Source organism: Polypterus senegalus, chromosome 9, assembly GCF_016835505.1.
Source record: "Polypterus senegalus isolate Bchr_013 chromosome 9, ASM1683550v1, whole genome shotgun sequence".
Taxonomy (NCBI): Eukaryota; Metazoa; Chordata; class Cladistia; order Polypteriformes; family Polypteridae; genus Polypterus; species Polypterus senegalus.
Window position 1 is genome coordinate 30256441 of NC_053162.1, and position 21184 is coordinate 30277624.

Here is a 21184-nt window from a genome sequence, read left to right on the forward strand (position 1 = left end):
GGGAGCACCTTATAAAGTATTCAGTAATTTATTTAAGGACTTTCTAAAACACCCTGTGCCAGTTTCAGGAGTCATGAAGTGGAAGGGAAGATTAGATTCCAGAAACACAGACTGGATGAAGAAAAAAAAATATATAAAAAACAAAATAAATAACTTGCCGGTTCTCCTGCTATTCCTTTTGCTCCTGGTGAACCAGAAGGTCCTTGAATTCCCTACCAATAAAAAATGGCATAAGAAATAATTCTAATGTTTTTATGAATATAACAGTATTAAACGTTTACTGTAAATGATTTGTCTTCAAAATGAATAGAAGAAAAAAATTCAGGGAAGGGATATCTTTTAAAGAGGATTGTGTCACAATACTTGGAATGCCCAAAAACCAAGAATAGAATAGAATGCCTTTTATTGTCACTATACACATGTACAATGAGATTAAAAGCAGCTCCTTCAGTGCAGAAAGTAAATGGTGCAAAAAGTTGCAAAAACGTTCTGCCACGCTATATACATATGGAAAGAATAATAACTATTGCACTATTGGGTTATTGCACATACAGTAATTTAAATACTACACAATAATGATGATCATGTGCAGTGAGTAGTGGATGTTGGACCCTGAGAGTAATGATATTGTACAGTATACAGATACTGCACAGTTATTATCAGTACCATTTAGATATTGGATATTGCAGTTGATGGACTGAAGGAAGTCCAGGGGTTGGGGGGTTAGACTGTGTAGTCAGTGCATGTGTGAGTTTAGAATGGTTATGGCTTTTGGGAAAAAACTGTTCTTGAGTCTGTTTGTCCTTGTTGTGATGCACCTGTAGTGCCTCCCTAAAGGCAGCAGGTCAAACAGATCAGAGCCAGGGTGGGAGCTGTCCTTCATGATGTGTTTTGCTCTGCTGAGGCAGCGGGAGGTGTAAATGTCCATCAGGGAGGGGAGAGGGCAGCTGATGATCTTCTGTGCTGCCCTTACCACTCTCTGAAGCCTCTCCCTGTCTGCCATGGTGCAGCTGCCGTACCATACTGTGATACAGTACGTCAGCAGGCTCTCGATGGACGAGTGGTAGAAGGTCAGTAGCAGGTTGGAGTCCAGATTGTGCTTTCTGAGGACCCTCAGGAAGTGTAACTGCTGCTGAGCCTTCTTGATGACTGCTGTGATGTTGTCTGTCCAGGAGATGTCAGCGGAGATAAGGACGCCGAGAAACCTGAAGGTATGGACCCTCTCCACATACTCGCCATTGATGTAATGGGGGCTAAGTCTGTGCTGTGCCTCCTGAAGTCGACAATGATCTCCTTGGTTTTCCTGGTGTTCAGAGCCAGATTGTTCTCTGAACACCAGGCTGCCCACTTCAGGACCTCCTCTCTGTAAGCTGCCTCGTCTCCCTTTGAGATGAGTCTGACCACTGTGGTGTCGTCAGCAAACTTGACATTGAGGTTGTTGTTGTGGGCTGGACTGCAGTCGTGGGTGTAGAGACAGTACAGGAGGGGGCTCAGCACACAGCCTTGTGGGGTACCGGTGTTCAGTGTGCGAATGGAGGAGTGGTGGGGGCGGAGTCTCGTAGTCTGGTGCCGGTTGGTAAGAAAGTCTTTTATCCAGACACATGTGAGGGGGGGAGGCCAAGAGTGACCAGTTTGATGATGAGAATGCCAGGAATGATTGTATTAAAAGCTGAGCTGTAATCCACAAAGAGCATCCAGACGTAGCTCTGCTGCTGCTCTAAATGGCTCAGCACAGAGTGGAGAGCTACGGTTATGGCATCTTCTGTGGATCTGTTCGCGTGATATGCAAATTGGTAGGGATTGAAGTCTTTGGGGAGATAGTCCTTAATGTGCTGGAGAACCAGTCTCTTGAAGCACTTCATGATTACCGGAGTGAGGGCCACAGGGCGATAATCATTTAGGCTGGTGATGGGAAACTTCTTCGGCACTGGAATGATTGTGGCTGATTTTAGGCAGGATGGAATGACTGCCTGGGCTAGGGAGAGGTTGAAGATTTTGGTGAAGATAAGGGTGAGCTGGTGGGCACACACTCTGAGCACCCTACCAGACACTCCATCTGGGCCGGCAGCTTTCTTGGGGTTCACTGCCAGGAGCACCCGTCTGATATCGTGCCCCTTTACAGTGAGTGGAGTAGTGCAGGAACCCAGTGAGGGTGGGAGCAGGGCTGGAGCAGGTGAGTGCTGCTGCTGTTGTGATGATTCAAAGCGAGCAAAGCGCACTCAGATCTCCTGTTGTGGCATCACAGCCTCTGTAGTTTGTGATGTTTTGTATTCCCTGAGACACTTCCCATGTATTGTGGCTGGACAAGTGGGACTCTTAAGGTCCGTCTTGGCTTTTTTAATTCCACTTTTCATGACGGCTTGAGCAGCCCTGTACAGAGCTCTGTCACCAGACATGAAGGCAGTGTTGTGGCCTCTGAGGAGTGTACTACGGACCTGGCTGGTCATCCAGAGTTTCTGTTTTATGAAAACCCGAATGTTTTTGTCCACAGCCACATTTCCGATGCAGAACCTGATATAGTCCAGTACCGTTCCTGTGTATGTTTCCAGCTCTTGGTGTTCAAATATGTCCCAGACTGTCTGTTCGAAGCAGTCCTGTTGTTTGGAGAGTGGATTTTCAGGCCAGGTTGTAACAGTCTTTATGGTGGGCCTGGCACTGCGTCTGAGGAGGGTGTAGGATGGGGAGAGCAGGAGACAAAAGATGGTCGGACTGTCTGAGTGCGGGGAGGGGTAAAGCTGTGTATGCATGCTTGATGTTGGAGTAAACATGGTCCAGAGTGTTCTCCTCTCTAGTAGAACACTTAACATGTTGATAAAAGTTCAGGGGAAGAAAGGAATTTAAATGAAATGCTAGGTAATGGAAGGTAAACTAGTTGTGCTTAAAAAATCCCTAAGTGGTTAAAAAAGTGCATTTGATTGCTCTAATTTTTTTATTTTGCTATGCAGTGTTAATAGTACACAAGGGGATATTTCCCTTAACATTTAATAGTGTTGAGAAGTAAAACACTAACCAAAGTAATCTATCTTTGGTCACACAACCACCTGAAAGCAATAGATTAATTCCAACTTTGGATCTTTCGTCACTTGACTTACAACTTGCTTGCTTTTGATGGCCATTAAATTATGACAGTTATTGTACAAGTAACTTAACACAACATTTACAGTCATGGGTGGTTTCCTCAGAATTTTTCCTGAAACAGTTTAATATATCAATGAAAAACTAAAAGAGTTGGTTGCTTCTGACCCAAGACAAAAAGGCATTCTTTGCAGTTACAGTGTATAATCCTCTAAAGTTTGCAATTTAATTTATTAGAGCAGTGGAAAGAATATTTATGATACAAATTTCAAGAGCAGACTAATCAATGTAATCAATGACAAGAACTTTTAATTTAAATCTGATAAGCACTCTTACCGGAAAGCCTGGCAGACCACGTTCCCCATTTTCACCAATTTTTCCCTGAAATTCAAAAAATTGGAAATTAGAGATATCACTACATGATAGCCCTGTATTTGAAATAAAAAAAATAATGAATGAACTAGATATGTTTCACAGTAGTATTAAAGATCACATATGGTCCTTACCTGCTGTCCATCTGAACCCGGTTTTCCTGCTTGACCTTCTGGACCCTGAAAATAATAGCCATCAGAGAGCTCAGTACATTACTACTTATTTAAATTCATGCATGATGATCAACATGCTTTGTTTTGAAAGACTGGAGGATGAATTAGCATGAAAAGCTAAAGATTAAGGTAAAAAATGAAATGTATGTGATATTTGACAGGTTTGAAGAATGAGGTAACCAATGCGGCTTCCACCAGATCTTCCATATTTCTGCAAGTAATATGTATTATTAACTGAAAATAAGATGTTCAATATTCTGTCAACTACTTTTTATATTTAGGATTAGAGCTTAGATTCAATTCCTATTTCCAATCATACAAGTGTCTAGCATTACATCTAGAATATATTAATTTGATATTTTAGGAACTTTAAAGCTTTATACAGTATTTTATGATGGTGATGAACATGAAGAAAACTAATTCATAATTCAGTATGAGGATTGCGCTGCTGGCAACAAGCAAAAAGTGAATATTTTACACGCTCATGCTGGTTTGATTTGATGCTACATGTTTATCCCCAGCAAAACATACTTCTAGATCAGCTCTCAAATCATAGAGTGCAGACTGATAAATATAAATGTCTGATAGAATAAAATAAGCAGTTCTGTCTGAATTCAGTATATGATACCTTTCCTCCTGGTGATCCCAGCTCTCCTGGTAGACCATCAGACCCTCTGGCACCCTAAAAAACAGGAAGAAAAGTATAAACAGCAGGTGTCTCCATTGTGCAAGTTGGGAGTATGGTAAGGGCTTAAGGCTGTGACTAGAGATGTTTCTCCCTCAAACTTCATAAGCACACATACTGATCAGCACATCACTAATTACAAAACAAATACATATTCAGAACAAAGTTAAATGCAGTGTTGACTTCTGATGACTGAGGACTTTTCAGTGAGTTTTAACAAATTAAATGAGGGAAGCTAAGTAGTGAATGTTGGAATCCACAAGATTACATTTGCAGCAGGAAAAGTTCTGCCTAGTTATCACGATTAAAATACCACTCGTAAAAATGAGCTGTAAATGAATGACGTACAGTACGAATGTGTATGTTGATCCTACTGTATGTTGTCATTTGTTTTTTTACACTGATAACATTGTCTGGGTAGCACCCATCACTCTGGCAAACTACTACAATGAAAAGAACATGTTCCCTAAATTTAAGCAATTTCAGCATGAGGTGAACATATTATTCCTACAAAGTGTGAACTATGATATTGAAATTCATCCAAATTTTGAGTTCATTTATCACAGATGAATCAACACCTTTACCACAAACCATGTGCTTCATTCATCTTTACAATTTATTCTAATTTCATTAGTAATTTATAGCTTCACTATGCATTAAATAACAGTTTACAGACAAAAATTAAAAAACATGGAGCATAATTAACGAATTTGATTTATATTTCCACTTAAGTATGTCTATTACTTTAATGCATTATATCATAGCCATTATAAGCAAATTCTATTAACCAACACAGTGTGTACTCACGAGAAAAACAACTCTAATAAAGTAAATATATTGTAGTAAACTTGTAATGTTTAATATGTGTGTTTTATTTCAACATGTTTCTATTTGAGAATTATTTAGATAATTACTCTTAATTTGTGGGCTCAGAGTTCATTTTGAAAAGAGCTGACATTTTTGTGATCAAAATGTTCTGTAACTGAAATAACAGACAGGTACAAATTACTTCTTTAGATCATTAATATTCATAAGGGAATTTTCAAAGACTTTTGGATTTGGGACTAGATAACATTCTGGAATGTATACAAAATAGACATAGACTGGAATTCTAACAAAATAAACATTAAATTATTGAAAGAGTATCATTGTTTTTTAAAATGTATATGTTTGAGCCTAGATAAATTGACCAGTGTGTGTGTATGCTTACAAGAATTGTGAAATGGAGGCTTGGGACTTTAAGATGAACATGTTTTAAAAGTAAGTTAACAATCAACCAGGCCATGGGAGCTTATCAGTCATACCAAATTTTTGACTTATATAATATTTTAAATAAGGCAGTCAAAAAAAGACTCACAGGATTAAAGCATGAGAGAGAGAGAGAGAGAGAAAGAGAAAGTGAGAGAGAGAGAGAGAGAAGAGAGAGAGACAGAGAGAGAGAGAGAGAAAGAGAGAGAGAGAGAGAGAGAAAGAGAAAGAGAGAGAGAGAGAGAGAAAGAGAGAGAGAGAGAGAGAGAGAGAGAGAAAGAGAGAGAGAGAGAGAGAGAGAGAGAGAGAGAGAGAGAGAGAGAGAGAGAGAGAGAGAGAGAGAGAGAGAGAGAGAGAGACACACACAGAGAGAGTAACAACTGCCAAAGAGAAAGCAACTCAATCTGATTTTTCCATCTACAGACTGCCCCTCCACTCCCAAGCATCATATCTGGCTAAAGAACACAAAGACTGCAACAACCAAAGCTACAGCCACCTGAAAAGAAGCTTGTTGTGCGATCCTGATTAGAATCATTCAGGTGATAGATATTCACTTCATATCTAACATTTATACCTGGTTGTCCTGTTGTTTGCTGGCATTTAGCATGACTGATGATTGTTAATGAAACGAACTGTGTCCATTTAGGTTACCTTCTTTTAAGAGGTAGTGATTAGCCCTTGGCTTCTGTTGGTTTATGTAGCCCTTTCAAAGGTGGTCATTGGGATACAAAAACCTGACAGGAGTAGCTGCAGTGGCTCCTGGCTTTTGGTCGGGTATTCTGAAGTGTCGTGCTTTCAGGGGAGGTGCTCAAGGGGCAGCAATCCCATGGCCCTTGTAAAGATATTCTTGCATGTTCTGTTTTGAAGCTAAAGTGCCAGCATTTGCCATATTGCTCAATTTAGGTGTCTGAGATATGAGTGATGAGTAGAGGTCCTATAAGTAAGTAATGTAGGGTGTATATAAAAATCAGGGATACTAATTTGCAGTATTAACTTGACTGCCAAAATAAAAAGAACCTTGGAGGTTAAAGTGCCATTTGCAGACACTTTTACACCACAAAACACATGTTATCTTTGGGGTATGTTTTAAATGAAATGGCAGAATTTTTTTTTGGGATTTTGCACAGGATTTTCAGGATCCTCTCTCGTTAAAAGTAATTGCGCCAGACTCTTAACTTCCATCTGAAATACAAGGTACAACTCCAAAGATTGTAATGTAGACAAAATGGCTCAGTCTTAAAAATGTGCTATTTACAACAGAAACTGGAAACTTATATATGAATTGTCATAAGTATGTGGCATGGTGCTGCAGTGTAGCACTGCTGCCTTGTAACAAGAAGACTGGTATTCAAGTCATGGGTGCTCCCTGCTTGGCGTGTTCAAGTGGGTTTCCTCTGAGTGTTCCAGTTTCCTCCCACAGTCTAAAGATGTGCAGGTTAGGTGAATTGGTGATGCTGAATTACTACAAAAAAGGCTAAACTACAATTTTGCTTATGTATTTAATTAATAAACATTTCCTGTACTTAAAAACACAACCGTAACACACGTTCATTATGGTCTACTGCATATCATTACACAGATTCCCCAGATTATGCTACAAATAATTTATCATACACATTAAATTTTTGACTGAAAAGATGACACCTTGATCAAATCACGTTCACTGTTCATTTCTGAATTTGTTTCCAGTTGCAGCCTAACTTTAAATCTAGTCTATGATCTTGAAAGCTATGGAAAAACATGCTATGTAATGACAAGCAGATGTTTGAAACGTCACCTATAATTTATATAAAATGTATATCACAGCTTACTATATTTGACTGTACTGCACTCTACTAGAGAAGAACAGAGGACAAAAACGTCCCTTAGCAGTTCATATTAGAATCATTATATAATCCAGGTCAGAGGACGTGGACCATCAGATTATGATAATAACTCATTTTTAACAAAATAATAATATGTTTCTTTAAAAAATAAATTAAGGTGTTTAACATTCATAACAAACTTTAGCAATAGGACTAAGGGCATGTGCTTTGGATGTCTTTGAGCTTCTTTCTCAGCACTCTACTGAATTTTGATCTGTAGGGTGGGTTTTTTAATTTCTTTGCTAGAGACTATTTCTTGCTACCAAATGTTAGCCCACTGACTAACTTATCAATCAGCCAATTACTATATTTCAGCTAGACAAACATGCTGCTGCATTGTGCATCTTATTTTTTAAAGGAAGTTGACTTTTAACTCTTTAAGGGCTGAATATTTTTTCCAAAAAACTCAAGTTTTCTGAAAAGCAATGCTTTCACACATAAATCCACACAAAATGTCTGTTCCAATGTGCCGTGGCTGCTGTTGGTGCACATTTGGCATCACTGGTGGCAGTGTCTGCACAGGGGTCAGCAGGAATGCACAGTGGGCCGGCTGCCTGGCTGTCTTCGCACAGAAGGTGGGTGGCTCTGCCGTTCGCAGTGTGACGCAATATGGTTTGTACCTCCTGTCATCATAAGTGGTGGTCCTCCCAGGTGAGCGTTGCTGTAAGTGCACTGGCTACACGAAAGTATTCAGCACCACGATCAGCTGAGGACCGATCAGATGATGCCAGTACCTCACTTTCGTTTTCTGATATCCATCACTTGCATCAAACTCGGAGAGTGACAAGTCAGAGTCCTATTCCACAAAATTACGTAAAAAGTCCACGCTTTGCACATTCGCTTTGGTCTCTCGGCAGATGTCGGTGCCATTTTGGAGGTTGTTTGCTCTTTGCTACTCATGCACGCATTTGGAATGGAGATCAAATCAACAAAGCTATGGAACTTTCCTTTGAACTAAAATGTAAGGGCGAGTTCTGTTGCAGCTTACAGCTGAACCCTCTACCCATGAATTTTGACAAAAGTCGACATCAGCCCTGAAAGAGTTAAAGAAAGTGTCTAACCTTTTTTAATGGACAAAAGTCTGATTACCAGTTGGCAAACAAAACTCTTACCTCCTAAGTGATAAATGGTGCACGTGTTTTCTAGCAAGGCTTTAAAACATGTTTTTTGTCACTTTGCTAATGGCCACGTTAAAGCAGCTTAATCCTGGCACATTACTTGACGTGATTTCTGGATTGAGGATGTCAGATTACACAGCTAGTTTCATAACAGTTTCAAATTTTCAAAGTATTTCAAAAAAGGTTCATATAAGTGTGAGTTGTAAATAACCTTACCCGTCTGCCTTTGGGTCCTCTTGGGCCAGCTGGTCCACGAGAGCCAACAATACCCTCGAAACAAACACAGAAAAAATTAAATAGAATGCCAGAAGCTTACTTTTACTTACCACATCTGATTTCTACTGAGGTAGTTCAGCATCATTTGTGCCTTTAAAGTTCATGCAGTTTATGACAATAAATCAATAAATAAACAAAAAGATAATAGGCCACTAATTAATATTTATTTTCATTTATTTTATTTCAGGTAAATAACGTAATAAAGTCTTTACCTGAACAGGTTGTGGTTAGGGTTATCACTACTTGTCTAAATGTCACCAATGAATGATTGTTGGCAAAATTCGTACTATGAGTTACTAATAAAAAAGTTGTTTCTTTTGGAATATTGTGATAAAATCGCAAAACCTGGGTCTTTCTTGGTGAATCTAAAATACTGCTCATCATTCCACACTATTCCAAAAGAAGAAATTACAGTTGCACCCTTATTATATCTTGGGGGGATTGTTGAAAAAGTTCAAAATGTTAATCGCAGAGTCCTAAATCAGTCCAAATGTCAAAACCCTATAATACCAATTGGTGCTACTTATGCCATATGAACATATTACACATTTCTGATCATCTGATGTTTGACAACATCTCTTTAGGCACCTAATATGAGGAAAACTCTACCTTTTTATATTTATAATATTTTATTAATTGCAATCATGTGTATCAGTGCATGCTCCTAACCTCTCTCTCTCTATCAATTGTAATGATTACATAATGTTTGCAAATTAAAGTTTACTTTCTTTAGATATCATTTTCCAAAATGTAATCATTATAAATTACTTCTCTAGTGTTAACCTAAATGCAAGCCATCTCATCTGATGTTAGTTTCCTCTTTGCGCCCAACAGAGCCAGTTTAGGTTATCGCCCTGCCTAACATTCAGTTTAGTGCTAGTACAACAACAACATTTATTTATATAGCACATTTTCATACAAAAAAATGTAGCTCAAAGTGCTTTACAAAATGAAGAATAGAAAAATAGAAGACACAATAAAAAATAAAAATAAGTCAACATTAATTAACATAAAATAAGTAAGGTCCGATGGCCAGGGTGGACAGAAAAAACAAAAAAAAAAACTCCAGAGGCTGGAGAAAAAATAAAATCTGTAGGGATTCCAGACCAAGAGACCGCCCAGTCCCCTCCCCTAGTACTTGCTATACACTACCTTTTATGTGTATTCATTTTTTTATATATATTTAGTGCAAGGACATTTAATACAGAATAGATAGACAGATAGACAGATAGACAGATAGACAGATAGATAGATAGATAGATAGATAGTGTGAAGGATGGCCGGCCATTTATCCCGGCCAATACCCCCAAGCCGCCAGGTGGAGCCCTCCTTGCAGCATGGAGGTCCCCAGAAGACCAGCAGGGCATCATGGACAATGGAGTTTTTATGCAAAGCCCTGCTGGATGCCGTGGGGGCCACAGGAGGGAGCTGCAGGGAGGACCGAGGGCTTCTTCGTGCCCTGTGACCCGGAGGTTCGTCATAGGAAGAGCGACGGACTTACGGGTTGAAGAAAAGGACTATTTACCCTGACCCGGAAGGAATAAGGACTTTTGGACTGTTGGGCAGAAACACCTCCGGGTCAGGGAGTATAAAAGGACTATGGGAACTCCCAGACAATGAGCTGAGCTGGGTGGAAGGGTGGCAACACGTCTGGGAGCTGGAGGATTGGTTTAGTGATAATTATTGTGATTTATATGAGTATTGTGGTGGAGGGTGTGCTTTGTACACTGTGGCGACAAAATAAAGTCAACTTGAGGACTTTTACCTGGTGTCTGGAGTCGTGGACAGGGGTTCAAGGGAGCGAGAGCGCCCCCTATCGTTCACAATAGATAGACAGATACTTTATTAATCCCAAGGGGAATCTTGATATTGCTGAGGTGCCACCCACTGCACTTCCAATCCAGGTGGTTTGTCATGCGGTGGGTGCGGGAACACGATATCAGCACATGCTCCCAACTTTTATATTTCCCTATGATTTACCCTGAGTTTCAAAGTTATTATTTTGTGCTGCATTGATTTGTTGGGTGTACTGAGACAAAAACTTGAACATATGTAGTAAAGGCATGATTACTCAGCATCATAAATAAAACATATGGATGAAATTATAGCTGTTGCTTTCTTATGTCATGTTCACCTACCAGAATGTTAGACAAGTGTGCCTGCTGATCTCACCACCTACAGTAAGTGTTCTGCTAATGCCTCTTCCAATAATTTTCAGTCATTGTCTTTATTTGCATAATCTTATCAAGTCATGGACATTCTCAGCACCAAACTGTAACTGCTAATTATGTAGTGTGATGTCTCAGTTATAGAGCTTCTTAGCCATGAAAAAAATCAAAGAGGTTTAATTTTTACCACTAGTCATAGTGGTGGTCTTTTGAGTGTGAAGAGGCAATAAAAAATGAGGGCTCAGCTTGTAGCACAACACATACAGTGCAGTTACAAGGAAAGAAGGAAAGCAGGTGTTCTGGACCAAAAAACAGAAGAGTGGTTTGTCTTATGTTTCTTGTACCAACACAGAATGGAAAAAGGAAAAGATAGACTGAGCTTGTGAGCTGAACTCATTATATTGTGCTTAGAAAATATTTGTTTAGCAACTGTCTATCAAAATGAGGCATGCTTGGAAAACCCTGCTAATTTGAAATAGAGCTGAAATGGTGTGAGGGAGATGTATAGTCCCCTTGTGATTCCTAGTTTAGTAATCTGACACGCTAAAGGCCAAAAGATCCCGCAACTGTAGTTATCAAGTGTGACATGCTCTCTGGCGTAAAGTAAATTAGTGTGACACCTGCCATTACAGTTCATTTGAAGTTCATACAGCCATCAGATACTTACCTTACTGTGGCTCACAAACACCCTTGCAACTAGTGTTTCTTGAGTACATTCACATATGATGCAATAAGTACCTACTGCAGTCACTATTCTGTCTGTTTGTCCATCTGTATGTCCACATAAAATAACTCAGACATTAATTGGATCATTTATTTCAGTTTTTTGAAATTTTAAAATCTCCCATTAATATTCATTGGTGAATTTTCAAACTCGTTTGTTTCAAAACACGGAAACAATCTGTTTAATTTCAGTTATGAAAAGGAAAATATACAAATACACAAGTTGAAGAAATCTCTTTATCTTGAGAGAGATGACTTCAACTTTCATATTTATTTATTTTTTCCTTTATTCGTCTGACACATGCTCTTGACTGCAAAACGGATCTTTGGTTCGAATTAGAAAAATATGGGACCAATGCATATAAAGCAACACCTCTGTTATACCAGTTTACTTCTCCTACTGTTGAGGTAAAATAAATGTAAAAAATGCAAAAATTTGCTTATCTACAAATTAATGTAAGTGTTGCAGTGTAAGCACAGAATAAACAAATATGTACTCAGGATTTATTTTAGACTAAAAACAATCTCACAGCTGCATTATTTACATTATATTAAAGTAATTCAATATTTTTCAAACACCATAATTTATCTGCAAAGCTCCAGACCTCCTCTCCATCAGGGTCCGAAGCAGCTACCAATTTTAACATCATCATAGATTTTAACTCTCCATCAGGCTCGGTTTTTAACTATACTGTATTATAAAGCTTGTTGTTAATCTACTGTAGTCTGCTAATATATGCACTTGAATATTATTATCACTGTTATTTTTGCATATGTCTAGCCACAGGGGCATTCACAAACCAGTGTGGTTCTATGTGCTGGTCCCAAGACTGGATAAATGGGGAGGATTATGTCAGTAAGGGCACCTTGTGTAAAGTTTTGCCAGAACAATATGCGGACAATGATACAGAGGAGTTGTGGTATTGTATGAGGAAGTGGGAGTGACAGAGAAGTATGCAAGAGTGGTACAAGATATGTATGGAGGAAGCGAGGACACTGATACGGTAGGAGTGACGGATGCGTTTAAGGTTGAGGTTGATCATGCACCAAATGAACATCATTTTGGACAAAAATCAGACAGGCTTAGTGTCACAATCACTCCTAATCCATTTTCAACTGTTTTTGGTGGACTTCCAGATGGGCTTAAAGAAGAGAAGGACAAACAAAATGTAATTGACTTTATCTCACTAGTAGCACACAGACTTATCTTGCTCAATTGGAAGAATATCAACCCACCATTTCTAAATCAGTGGGTAACTAATGTTCTATATTATTTGAAATTGGAAAAAAATCACTTAGATAATCTGTTCAAAAATTGTTTTTAAAATATGGAGGATCTAATCAATAACATTTTAGAATAAGCTTCTACATCGGGGAAAAGGATATTCTTCCTTCCTTGCTGGTTTTAAAAATTTGCTCTGGTTGTTGGTTTTCCTCTCTTTCTCTTGGGTGGGGATTGAATTTTGGCTTGCTAAGTTTGACTTGAATATATGGAATGTTATATGCTTCAAATTAAAAATCAAAAAAACTATAAAAAAGAAGTTTGAAGTTTGATTATATCAGAGATCGGCTTTTTTCCCTTTCTATTTGCAATGGTGATGGACAGGTTGACAGAAGACAATAGACAGGAGTCCCCCATGGACTATGATATTTGCTGATGACATTGTGATCTGTAGCGATAGTAGGGAGCAGGTTGAGGAGACCCTGGAGAGGTGGAGATATGCTCTAGAGAGGAGAGGAATGAAGGTCAGTAGGACCACCAAGACAGAATACATGTGTGTAAATGAGAGGAAGGTCAGAGAAATGGCGAGATCATAGAGCAGAGTTGGGTGAAAGTGTATGAGTTTAAATACTCAACATCACAGCGTAATGGGGATTGTGGAAGAGAAGGGAAAAAGAGAGTTCAGGCAGGGTAGAATGGGTGGAGAAGACTGTCAGGAATGATTTGCGACAGATTTTTGGATATGTCTCACTGTTACAAAAAATGAAAAAACAAAAATGTGATTACTGGCTGATTAAAGAAATAACAAAAATATTAAACACACCACTCTCAAATCAATTAACTAACTCCCTGGATGTTACACTATGCAAATGTTTTCTAAACTATTAGTAGCAGCAAGCAACAAATCAACAGTTTACTTTTATACATGTGGGTCAGTATGGCCCATTTTTACAAACAGTCAATTTTTTTTTATGTCTGTGATCAAATTTAGGTTAAATCTAGACTAACATTATTAACAGCTGGATAAAATGATAAAGAAGGTATGATAAGTGCTAGTTCAAGGTTGTCTAAATGATGTTGTTTAGCTCATAAATGATGTAGAGAACATTAAATCTCATAGAATATTGATAGGCGTAAAACCAAACTTCTCCAGTCGCTGGTAGGTGAACAAGTGATAAGTAAGTGATTATAGATCCTATTGAGGATGACCCTAGCAAGGACTTTACCAGGCACTGAGAGTAGTGTTATCCCCCTGTAGTTGCTGCAATCCAGGCGATCACCCTTCCATTTCCATATTGGGACAACAAGTCCTGTTTTCTACTCAGTTGGGATAATGCCCTTCTACCAAATTGAAGTGAAGACTGCTTGTAATGGCAGGAGGACAGTCTTACCACCATCCTGGAGAGGTTCACTCCAGATACCACAGATTCCTGTAGCCTTCCCTACCCTCAGCTGGTATACCACCTCTGCAATGAGATTGGGTGGTTCACAGCTAATTGAACATGCCCTAACTGAGACTCTCAGAGGAACAGATTCAGATGTGTGTAATGCTTTGATTCCTCTGTAAGCAAGATATGGGTCACTAGACCACAAATGATGTGTCAGATTCCTCTTACAAACTCCTTCTTATCTGCCCTCAGAGCCCTTGCCGCCTAAGGACATAATAAGGGTCATGGGGGTCCAGCAGCCGTGGGGCATCTGTTGGTGAAGAGAGTTTCACAGACCTTGGCTTTGCTGATGATGCTGTGATCTTTGCTGAGCCAATGGAGGCTCTGATTGGGGTTCTAAGTGTCTGGACTTGCAAGCATCCTGGATAAAAACAAAGATCCAGGCCTTTAATGACCATCTGGGAATAGCCATTAGCAGTGTGTCTGTCTGTGGAGAAAGTGTTGACTGCATTGAGAGGTTTACTTACCTTGGCAGTGGCATTCGTGTGTCTGGTGACTCTTCCTATAAAGTCAGTAGATGGATTAGGAGGGCATTGGGGGGTCATGAGGTCGCTGGAAAGGGGTGTGTGGTATTCCTGATATCTCTGCAAAAGGAGGAAGGTCCAAGTCTTTAGAGTCTTGGTGCTCCCTGTTTTGCTATATATTTGCAAGATATGGACGCTACCAGTGACCTGAGACAAAGACTGGATTCCTTAGGTACTGTGTCTCTTCAGAGAATCCTTGGGTACTGCTTCATTGTGAGGAGGCATCAGTTATGGCCACGGTGCGATTCCCCGAGGGTGATCTGGCTCACAGGGACCTCATTGCTGGGGACCCAAGAGGCTGGACCAGGCCAAGTGGATGCCCGGTCATTTCCTGTGGACCACATGTATGCCTGGGGTGATGCCAACTAGTATCCTGTGTTTTTTTGTCGAGTGGTAGGTGTGGCAATGCGCTATACCAGTACATGCTCCTTGACCTCACCCGACCTGATAACATTTTCTGTCATAACTATATAAACCTGCACATGAAATAAAGTTTAAAAGCAGAAAAGGGAAACTAAACTGTAAACTAAAAAATAACCTCACACTTAACATACTGAGCAATCTTAGAAGAGGGGACAGAAGCAGAACCAGGCTGGTAATTGATGTCAGCTGAATCTACTGTTTAAAAATGTGTAATGTTTTTAATAACTTGCACAATGCTAGCTCCAAACATTTGCTATAGGAAATTGTCATAATTAAATGCAAGTGTTTGACTTTCAGTGGATGCTGTTCTACAATGTAGTCTCACAAAATGTAAAGCCTAAGTCTAATTAAAGTCAAACCCTTATCAAAAAAAACAATATATAGATAATGGAAGAAACATTTCAAGATTAAAAAATAACAATAAGGCAACTTTGGCCTGCTGTTGTGAAAGAAATACGCTAATGTAAGCTTATGTAAATAACCATTGCTTATGTTCTGGAAAAATATGAAGCTCTATTGTGAACCAAACCTACTGTCATAAAAATAGGAATCTAATCAAATTATTATAAAATACTACAAGTGTATGCAATGTATTTATACTATTTTGTTAGAGCGACATGTCAAAAAATCCAGAGTGGCTAATAGTTACAATTTGTTTAATTGCTTCTGCACATACCTATGTTATAAAGGTCTTTTTCTTCTTAAAATATATAAAGCTCTTTACATAATTAACTGTATGTCAATATTTGCAACATGCAATATTTATTGCTATTTTTCTTGAGATCTTGCTTTTAATTGATAATAGATTTTACTTTGTAAAATGCGTATACATTTCTTGAAACAATCTGTACTTTATATTACCGTATTTACGCATGTACCACGCGCACATTTTTTCCCGAAAATTAGCATTAGAAATTCAGGTGTGCGTCATACACGAGGAAATGTAATTCTGTAATGTTTACTTCTTCTGCTTGGGGTCGCGCACTCGCGCTCTCTCTCTCGTTAATGCACTCGCACTCTCTCTCTCTCGCTCGCTTGCTCGCGTACTCTCACTCTCTCTCTCACGCTCGCTTGCTCGCGTACTCTCACTCTCTCTCTCTCGCTCACACTCTCGCTCGATAGCGCTCTCTCTCTCTCTCTAAATGCTTCCTATACAATCACAACGCACGTCGTACATGGGGCAAAACTTTTTTCGTGATTTTCTTTGTAAAAATTAGGGTGCGCGTCTTACACAAGGGCGTGTGGTACATGAGTAAATACGGTAATTTATTTTGCCTGAAATCATTACCAAAGTTGTTGTTATTATCAGGATCAGAGTAAATAATTCTTTTTACCCTTCAAGATTTGAGTATATCAGCTTACTTCAATTACAAAGGGAAAACTTGAAAAGGGTCATAATTTGTCCTTCACAGAAAGGTACTCGGGTTGAAACCCACTCTACAACCTATTCAGAGTAACCATATACTGCATCAAACCGATGTAAAAATATGTTCCAAAACATCTATACACAATTTCTCTGCCAAATTGGGATAAACAACTGTATGTACGAAGTGTTGCTGTACAGTTCTTTATACCTGTGATGCTGAGTAATGCACATACCCACTTGCATCAAAAACATACAGATGGGACAGGGACAACACTACCACTGTTATGAAGGAGTACTGATATTAAATATTTCTCTTAATTTGCCAGCAAGCTGTTATCTAATCTGATCTGAATACATTGTAGTATTGTAAGCCTTACTGGTGGGTAATGTATATATGAATAGTTTTAAAACAATTTGTAAAAGAAACAAGAAAAGAATGTACTTACTGGTGGGCCAGGTGGTCCTGTGGGTCCTGTTTCACCTGGTAATCCAGGGTGACCCTAAAGTAAAGAAGTAATCACCATTAATATGCAAATATTCTTTACAACATATCTGAGATTCTAACTGAAAGGTCCCTTTCCTACCATTGACTAAGAATGACTAGGAGTGTGCATTATGAAATTAGTTGATTAGATGATGTTCATCATTACTTGTTAGCATTGATGCAAGGATAGATATTAATGTATGATAAATGAAGTTGGATATGTTTAAAAGGTTTCTAAAATGTATTTGGAAAAAACAGTATGTTACTGGAAGATTATATCTGAAGTGCAATTATTCCAAAGGTGCATTGGCAATACAAAGGTCTCTGATGGTCTGGATGTCTACTGACCTGTGGCATTTCTGCATTAAGGGTCATTGGGGCATACCCCAATTGATATTGTGCAAAACAAGTAATAAGCTTCCCTTAGCAATTTAATTTAATACCAAAATATTTATAACAACCCTTATGTTTGCAGAAGGTTTTCCAGTTTTCATCATACGCTCAATGTGTCTCTGCTGATCAAGTGAGGAGTGAGCTGGGAAGAATCAGCATAAACAAGGCTTCAGGAACAAAATGAATCAGCCCCAGGGTGCTGGAAACATGTGCCAGCCAGGTCTACAGGGTCCTTCAGCACCTGTTCTTCCTTTCCCTAACTTTTCAGCAGGTTCTTCAGCTTTGGAAAACGTTGTGTGTGGTCCCAGTGATCACAGGGACTTCAGACCAGTTGAGCTAACTTCGCACATCATGATGACCTTTGAGAGGCTGGTCCTAACATCTGGATCCTCTGCAGTTTGCCTATCAGGCACATACCGTATAGGTGTGAAGCTCTCATCTACATGTTCTGCAGAGCCTACTGCCACTTGTACAAAGTTTTAGCCCACAGTCAGGATAATGTTCTTTGACGTTTCCAGTACTTTTAACAACATTCTGCCTCATTGACTGGGGAAAAAGCTGAAGCTGAATCTTGGTGCTCCCATAATTTCCTGGATCATGGGCTACCTGATCAACTGACAGCAATTTGTCAGACTGAGGAACTTTGTGTCAGAAATGGTGTTGTGTAATACTGGAGCACTGCAGGGAACTGTCCTGTCTCCCTTTCTGTTTACCCTCTGTACGACAGTGCGTGCAATCTACGGACATTTTCAGATGACATGTCCATATTAGGCTGCATTAATAATGGAGATGAGTGGAGTACAGCAAAGACATGGAGAACTTTGTCTTGTAGTACAGGAACAACAATCTGCAACTCAACATCAGCAAGACAAAAGGATTGGTGGTGGACTACCAATGTGCCAAAAAAGCCTCTGAAACCAGTCAACATTCAGGGGGAGCATGTGGAAGTGGTGAAGAGCTACAAGTACCTGGAGATTCATATAAATACAAACTGGACTGGTCTGACAACACAGTGGTGATGTACAAGAAGGTCCAGAGCAGACTGTACTTGCTAAGGAGACTCAGGCCTTTGATATGTACAACCAGTTGCTGGAAATGTTCTATAAGTCCATATTGGTCAGTGAGGTTTCCTACACTGCAGTCTCTTGGGGAAGCAACCTGAACTAAAAAGAAAGATGCCTGTACAAACTTATCAGGAAAGCCTGCTCCATCACAGAGCAAACCTTTTACACACTGGAAGGTGCTGTGGCAGGCACTGTGGTGCAATGGTTAAGGCCTAGGATCTCAAACCATGAGGTTGTGGGCTGAAATCTCACCACTGACACTGTGTGACCCTGAGCAACTCACTTCACCTGCCTGTGATCCAATGGGAAAACAAAAGAAATATAACCCATTGTGTCTTAAATATTGTAGTTGGATAAAAGCATTGGTTGAATAAATGTAAATGTGGAAAAGAGGATGGTGGCCAAACTGGATGCAATTATGAACAATTCCCTCCAGGAGGTGGTCTCTTGCAGCACTTTTAGCCACAGGCTCATCCCACTATGGTATGCTAAGAAGCGCATCTGGAGGTCCTTCCTTCCCACTGCTATCAGAAAATTCAGTGCTTCTACCCAATGTACTTGTTAAGTTTATTTATTTGTTTAATTGTTTGTTTGTTTATTTATTTATAGATTGATCAATTGATTTGCTATATTATCTGTTCTGTGAGTCTGTATTCTTGTTTTTTTCGTGTTTTTGCTACTTTATGGATTTGAATTTCCCCATGGAATTAATAAAGCTTATTTCATCTAATATTTATATTTATATCTAGAAAAATATTGCTGTTTCTAGTATGTGAAATTGTGCTGCAGGACTATTTCAGGCTGTAAGGGCTAGCACTATTGGCCCTGCAGTGTACCAGGTTTACCTTTTGGTGTGTGTGCTCATTTTCAGCCAGAACTTTCCAGTTCCACAACTGGAATCGAAAGCTATAGACCCTTAATTTTTGCCATTAAAGTATGGACCAATTTTTTTTTTCCTATCACACATTTACACTTCTGGTTCAAGGTATTCCATTCAAGAGGTCTGAAAAAGTCCAGTACCATTCAGAAAGCACATCAATATCAGGAATATATCAAGCATGAGACATTATGGGTGAGAACGTGCCCAAGTGGCATTTTGATCCTCACCTATCAATAAGAAGGGCTGCCTATCGATGCTAAATTTGAAAAAGCCAGCAAGGAAGCCTGGGATTTGCTCCTTCCACTTGGTGGACAAGAAGTCAGTGCTGTGACTTCCCTGTTTCAAAGAACTGTAGATTGCTGATGCAGAAAGAACAGATATGTATAAAACTGTTCTCTCAATTGTTTGCTGTTTTGGCTTAAATTAGTTTGACACGCACTTGAAGAAGAATGAAGGAGTACGAAAAGAATTCTTGGTGATAAAGAAATAGGTTATTGAATTATATAGCATGTTTTTGCTCTTGATATGTCACATCACATTAATTTTAGTCTTTTCATTTTTAACATTATAATCAGAATGTTTTGCAGGGTTACATTCTTTTCTCTCCAATTTCTTTCAAGATATTTAATTAAGCAGATATTTTATGATGAACTCATATAGATGCAGAAGGAACAAAGCAGGTTGGGTAGTTGGTGATGCCTCTGTTATCTGCATCTTATTATTATCTTGGGGAGGTATTGTGACACAGTAGTTAGCACTGATGTCTCCCACATCTGGAGACCTTTATGGAGTTTTTAAATTCTCTGTATTTATTTATTCTCTCCATTTTACCTTTTTTTAGGATAATCATACAATTTGATCAGGAAAAGATGTTCATAATTTACTTTTCAAAAAATTACACATGGTAAAGCCATCAAAATAAAGGCCAAATTGAAAAAAAAATACAGACTAGCAAATTAGTTACATTCTATGAATGTAAGAAAGCAGTCAATTTGCAGAAATTTGTCCACTTTAGCTTTAATTGATAAATTAGATAGGTGCAAGACCTGAAATGGAAACTTTGTATTTCGTTAGTAATGACAATGTGACAAAGAAAATACATTTAACATCTTGATTGACTTAATCACATTCACAATCACAATCTAAATTGTAATGTTTCCTTGGACAACACTTGTAATTGGACATTACTGAGTACAGGAATAAAATGACCTGGGCCTTTTCTGATTTATTTTCACTGAAGACAAATTTAAGTGAAATTCTGCCCCATATTTTATTAAACGATATTTTATACCTTTAAATAAAAGAATGTGTGCTTTTTGGGCAGACTTTATGCAAGAAAATAATTGTGGCTTATGGGCACTGTATTTTGTGAAATTCAGTTAATCTTCACTTAAGAACACAATTTTCTGTTGCAAATTTATGCATCACATGATAGTAAAAAAATAACTTTGACTTGAAAAATTTCAAACTAATCCTTTAACTCAAAGACACTTGATATCGAATATGGTGTTCCACAAGGCTCTATCCTGGGTCCGCTGCTCTTCTCAATCTACATGCTTCCGTTAGGTCAGATTATCTCGGGGCACAACGTGAGTTACCACAGCTATGCTGATGACACACAGCTGTACTTATCAATAGCACCTGATGACCCCGATTCTCTCGATTCACTAACACAAT

The 21184-nt window shown here is 38.9% G+C and overlaps 1 protein-coding gene across 3 annotated transcripts in view; it reads right to left on the bottom strand.

The window, feature by feature from the left end:
• LOC120535177 (collagen alpha-1(XXVII) chain B-like) overlaps positions 1–21184 on the bottom strand; it is a 391818-nt gene that overhangs the window by 88258 nt on the left and 282376 nt on the right. For all 3 annotated transcript variants that reach the window (XM_039762832.1, XM_039762833.1, XM_039762834.1), the window contains exons 27-32: positions 17133–17186; positions 8753–8806; positions 4249–4302; positions 3582–3626; positions 3412–3456; positions 159–212 (exon numbers count right to left, since the gene is read on the bottom strand). In XM_039762832.1, the coding sequence (XP_039618766.1) occupies positions 159–212; positions 3412–3456; positions 3582–3626; positions 4249–4302; positions 8753–8806; positions 17133–17186 (306 nt within the window). The remainder of the gene's footprint in view (positions 1–158; positions 213–3411; positions 3457–3581; positions 3627–4248; positions 4303–8752; positions 8807–17132; positions 17187–21184) is intronic.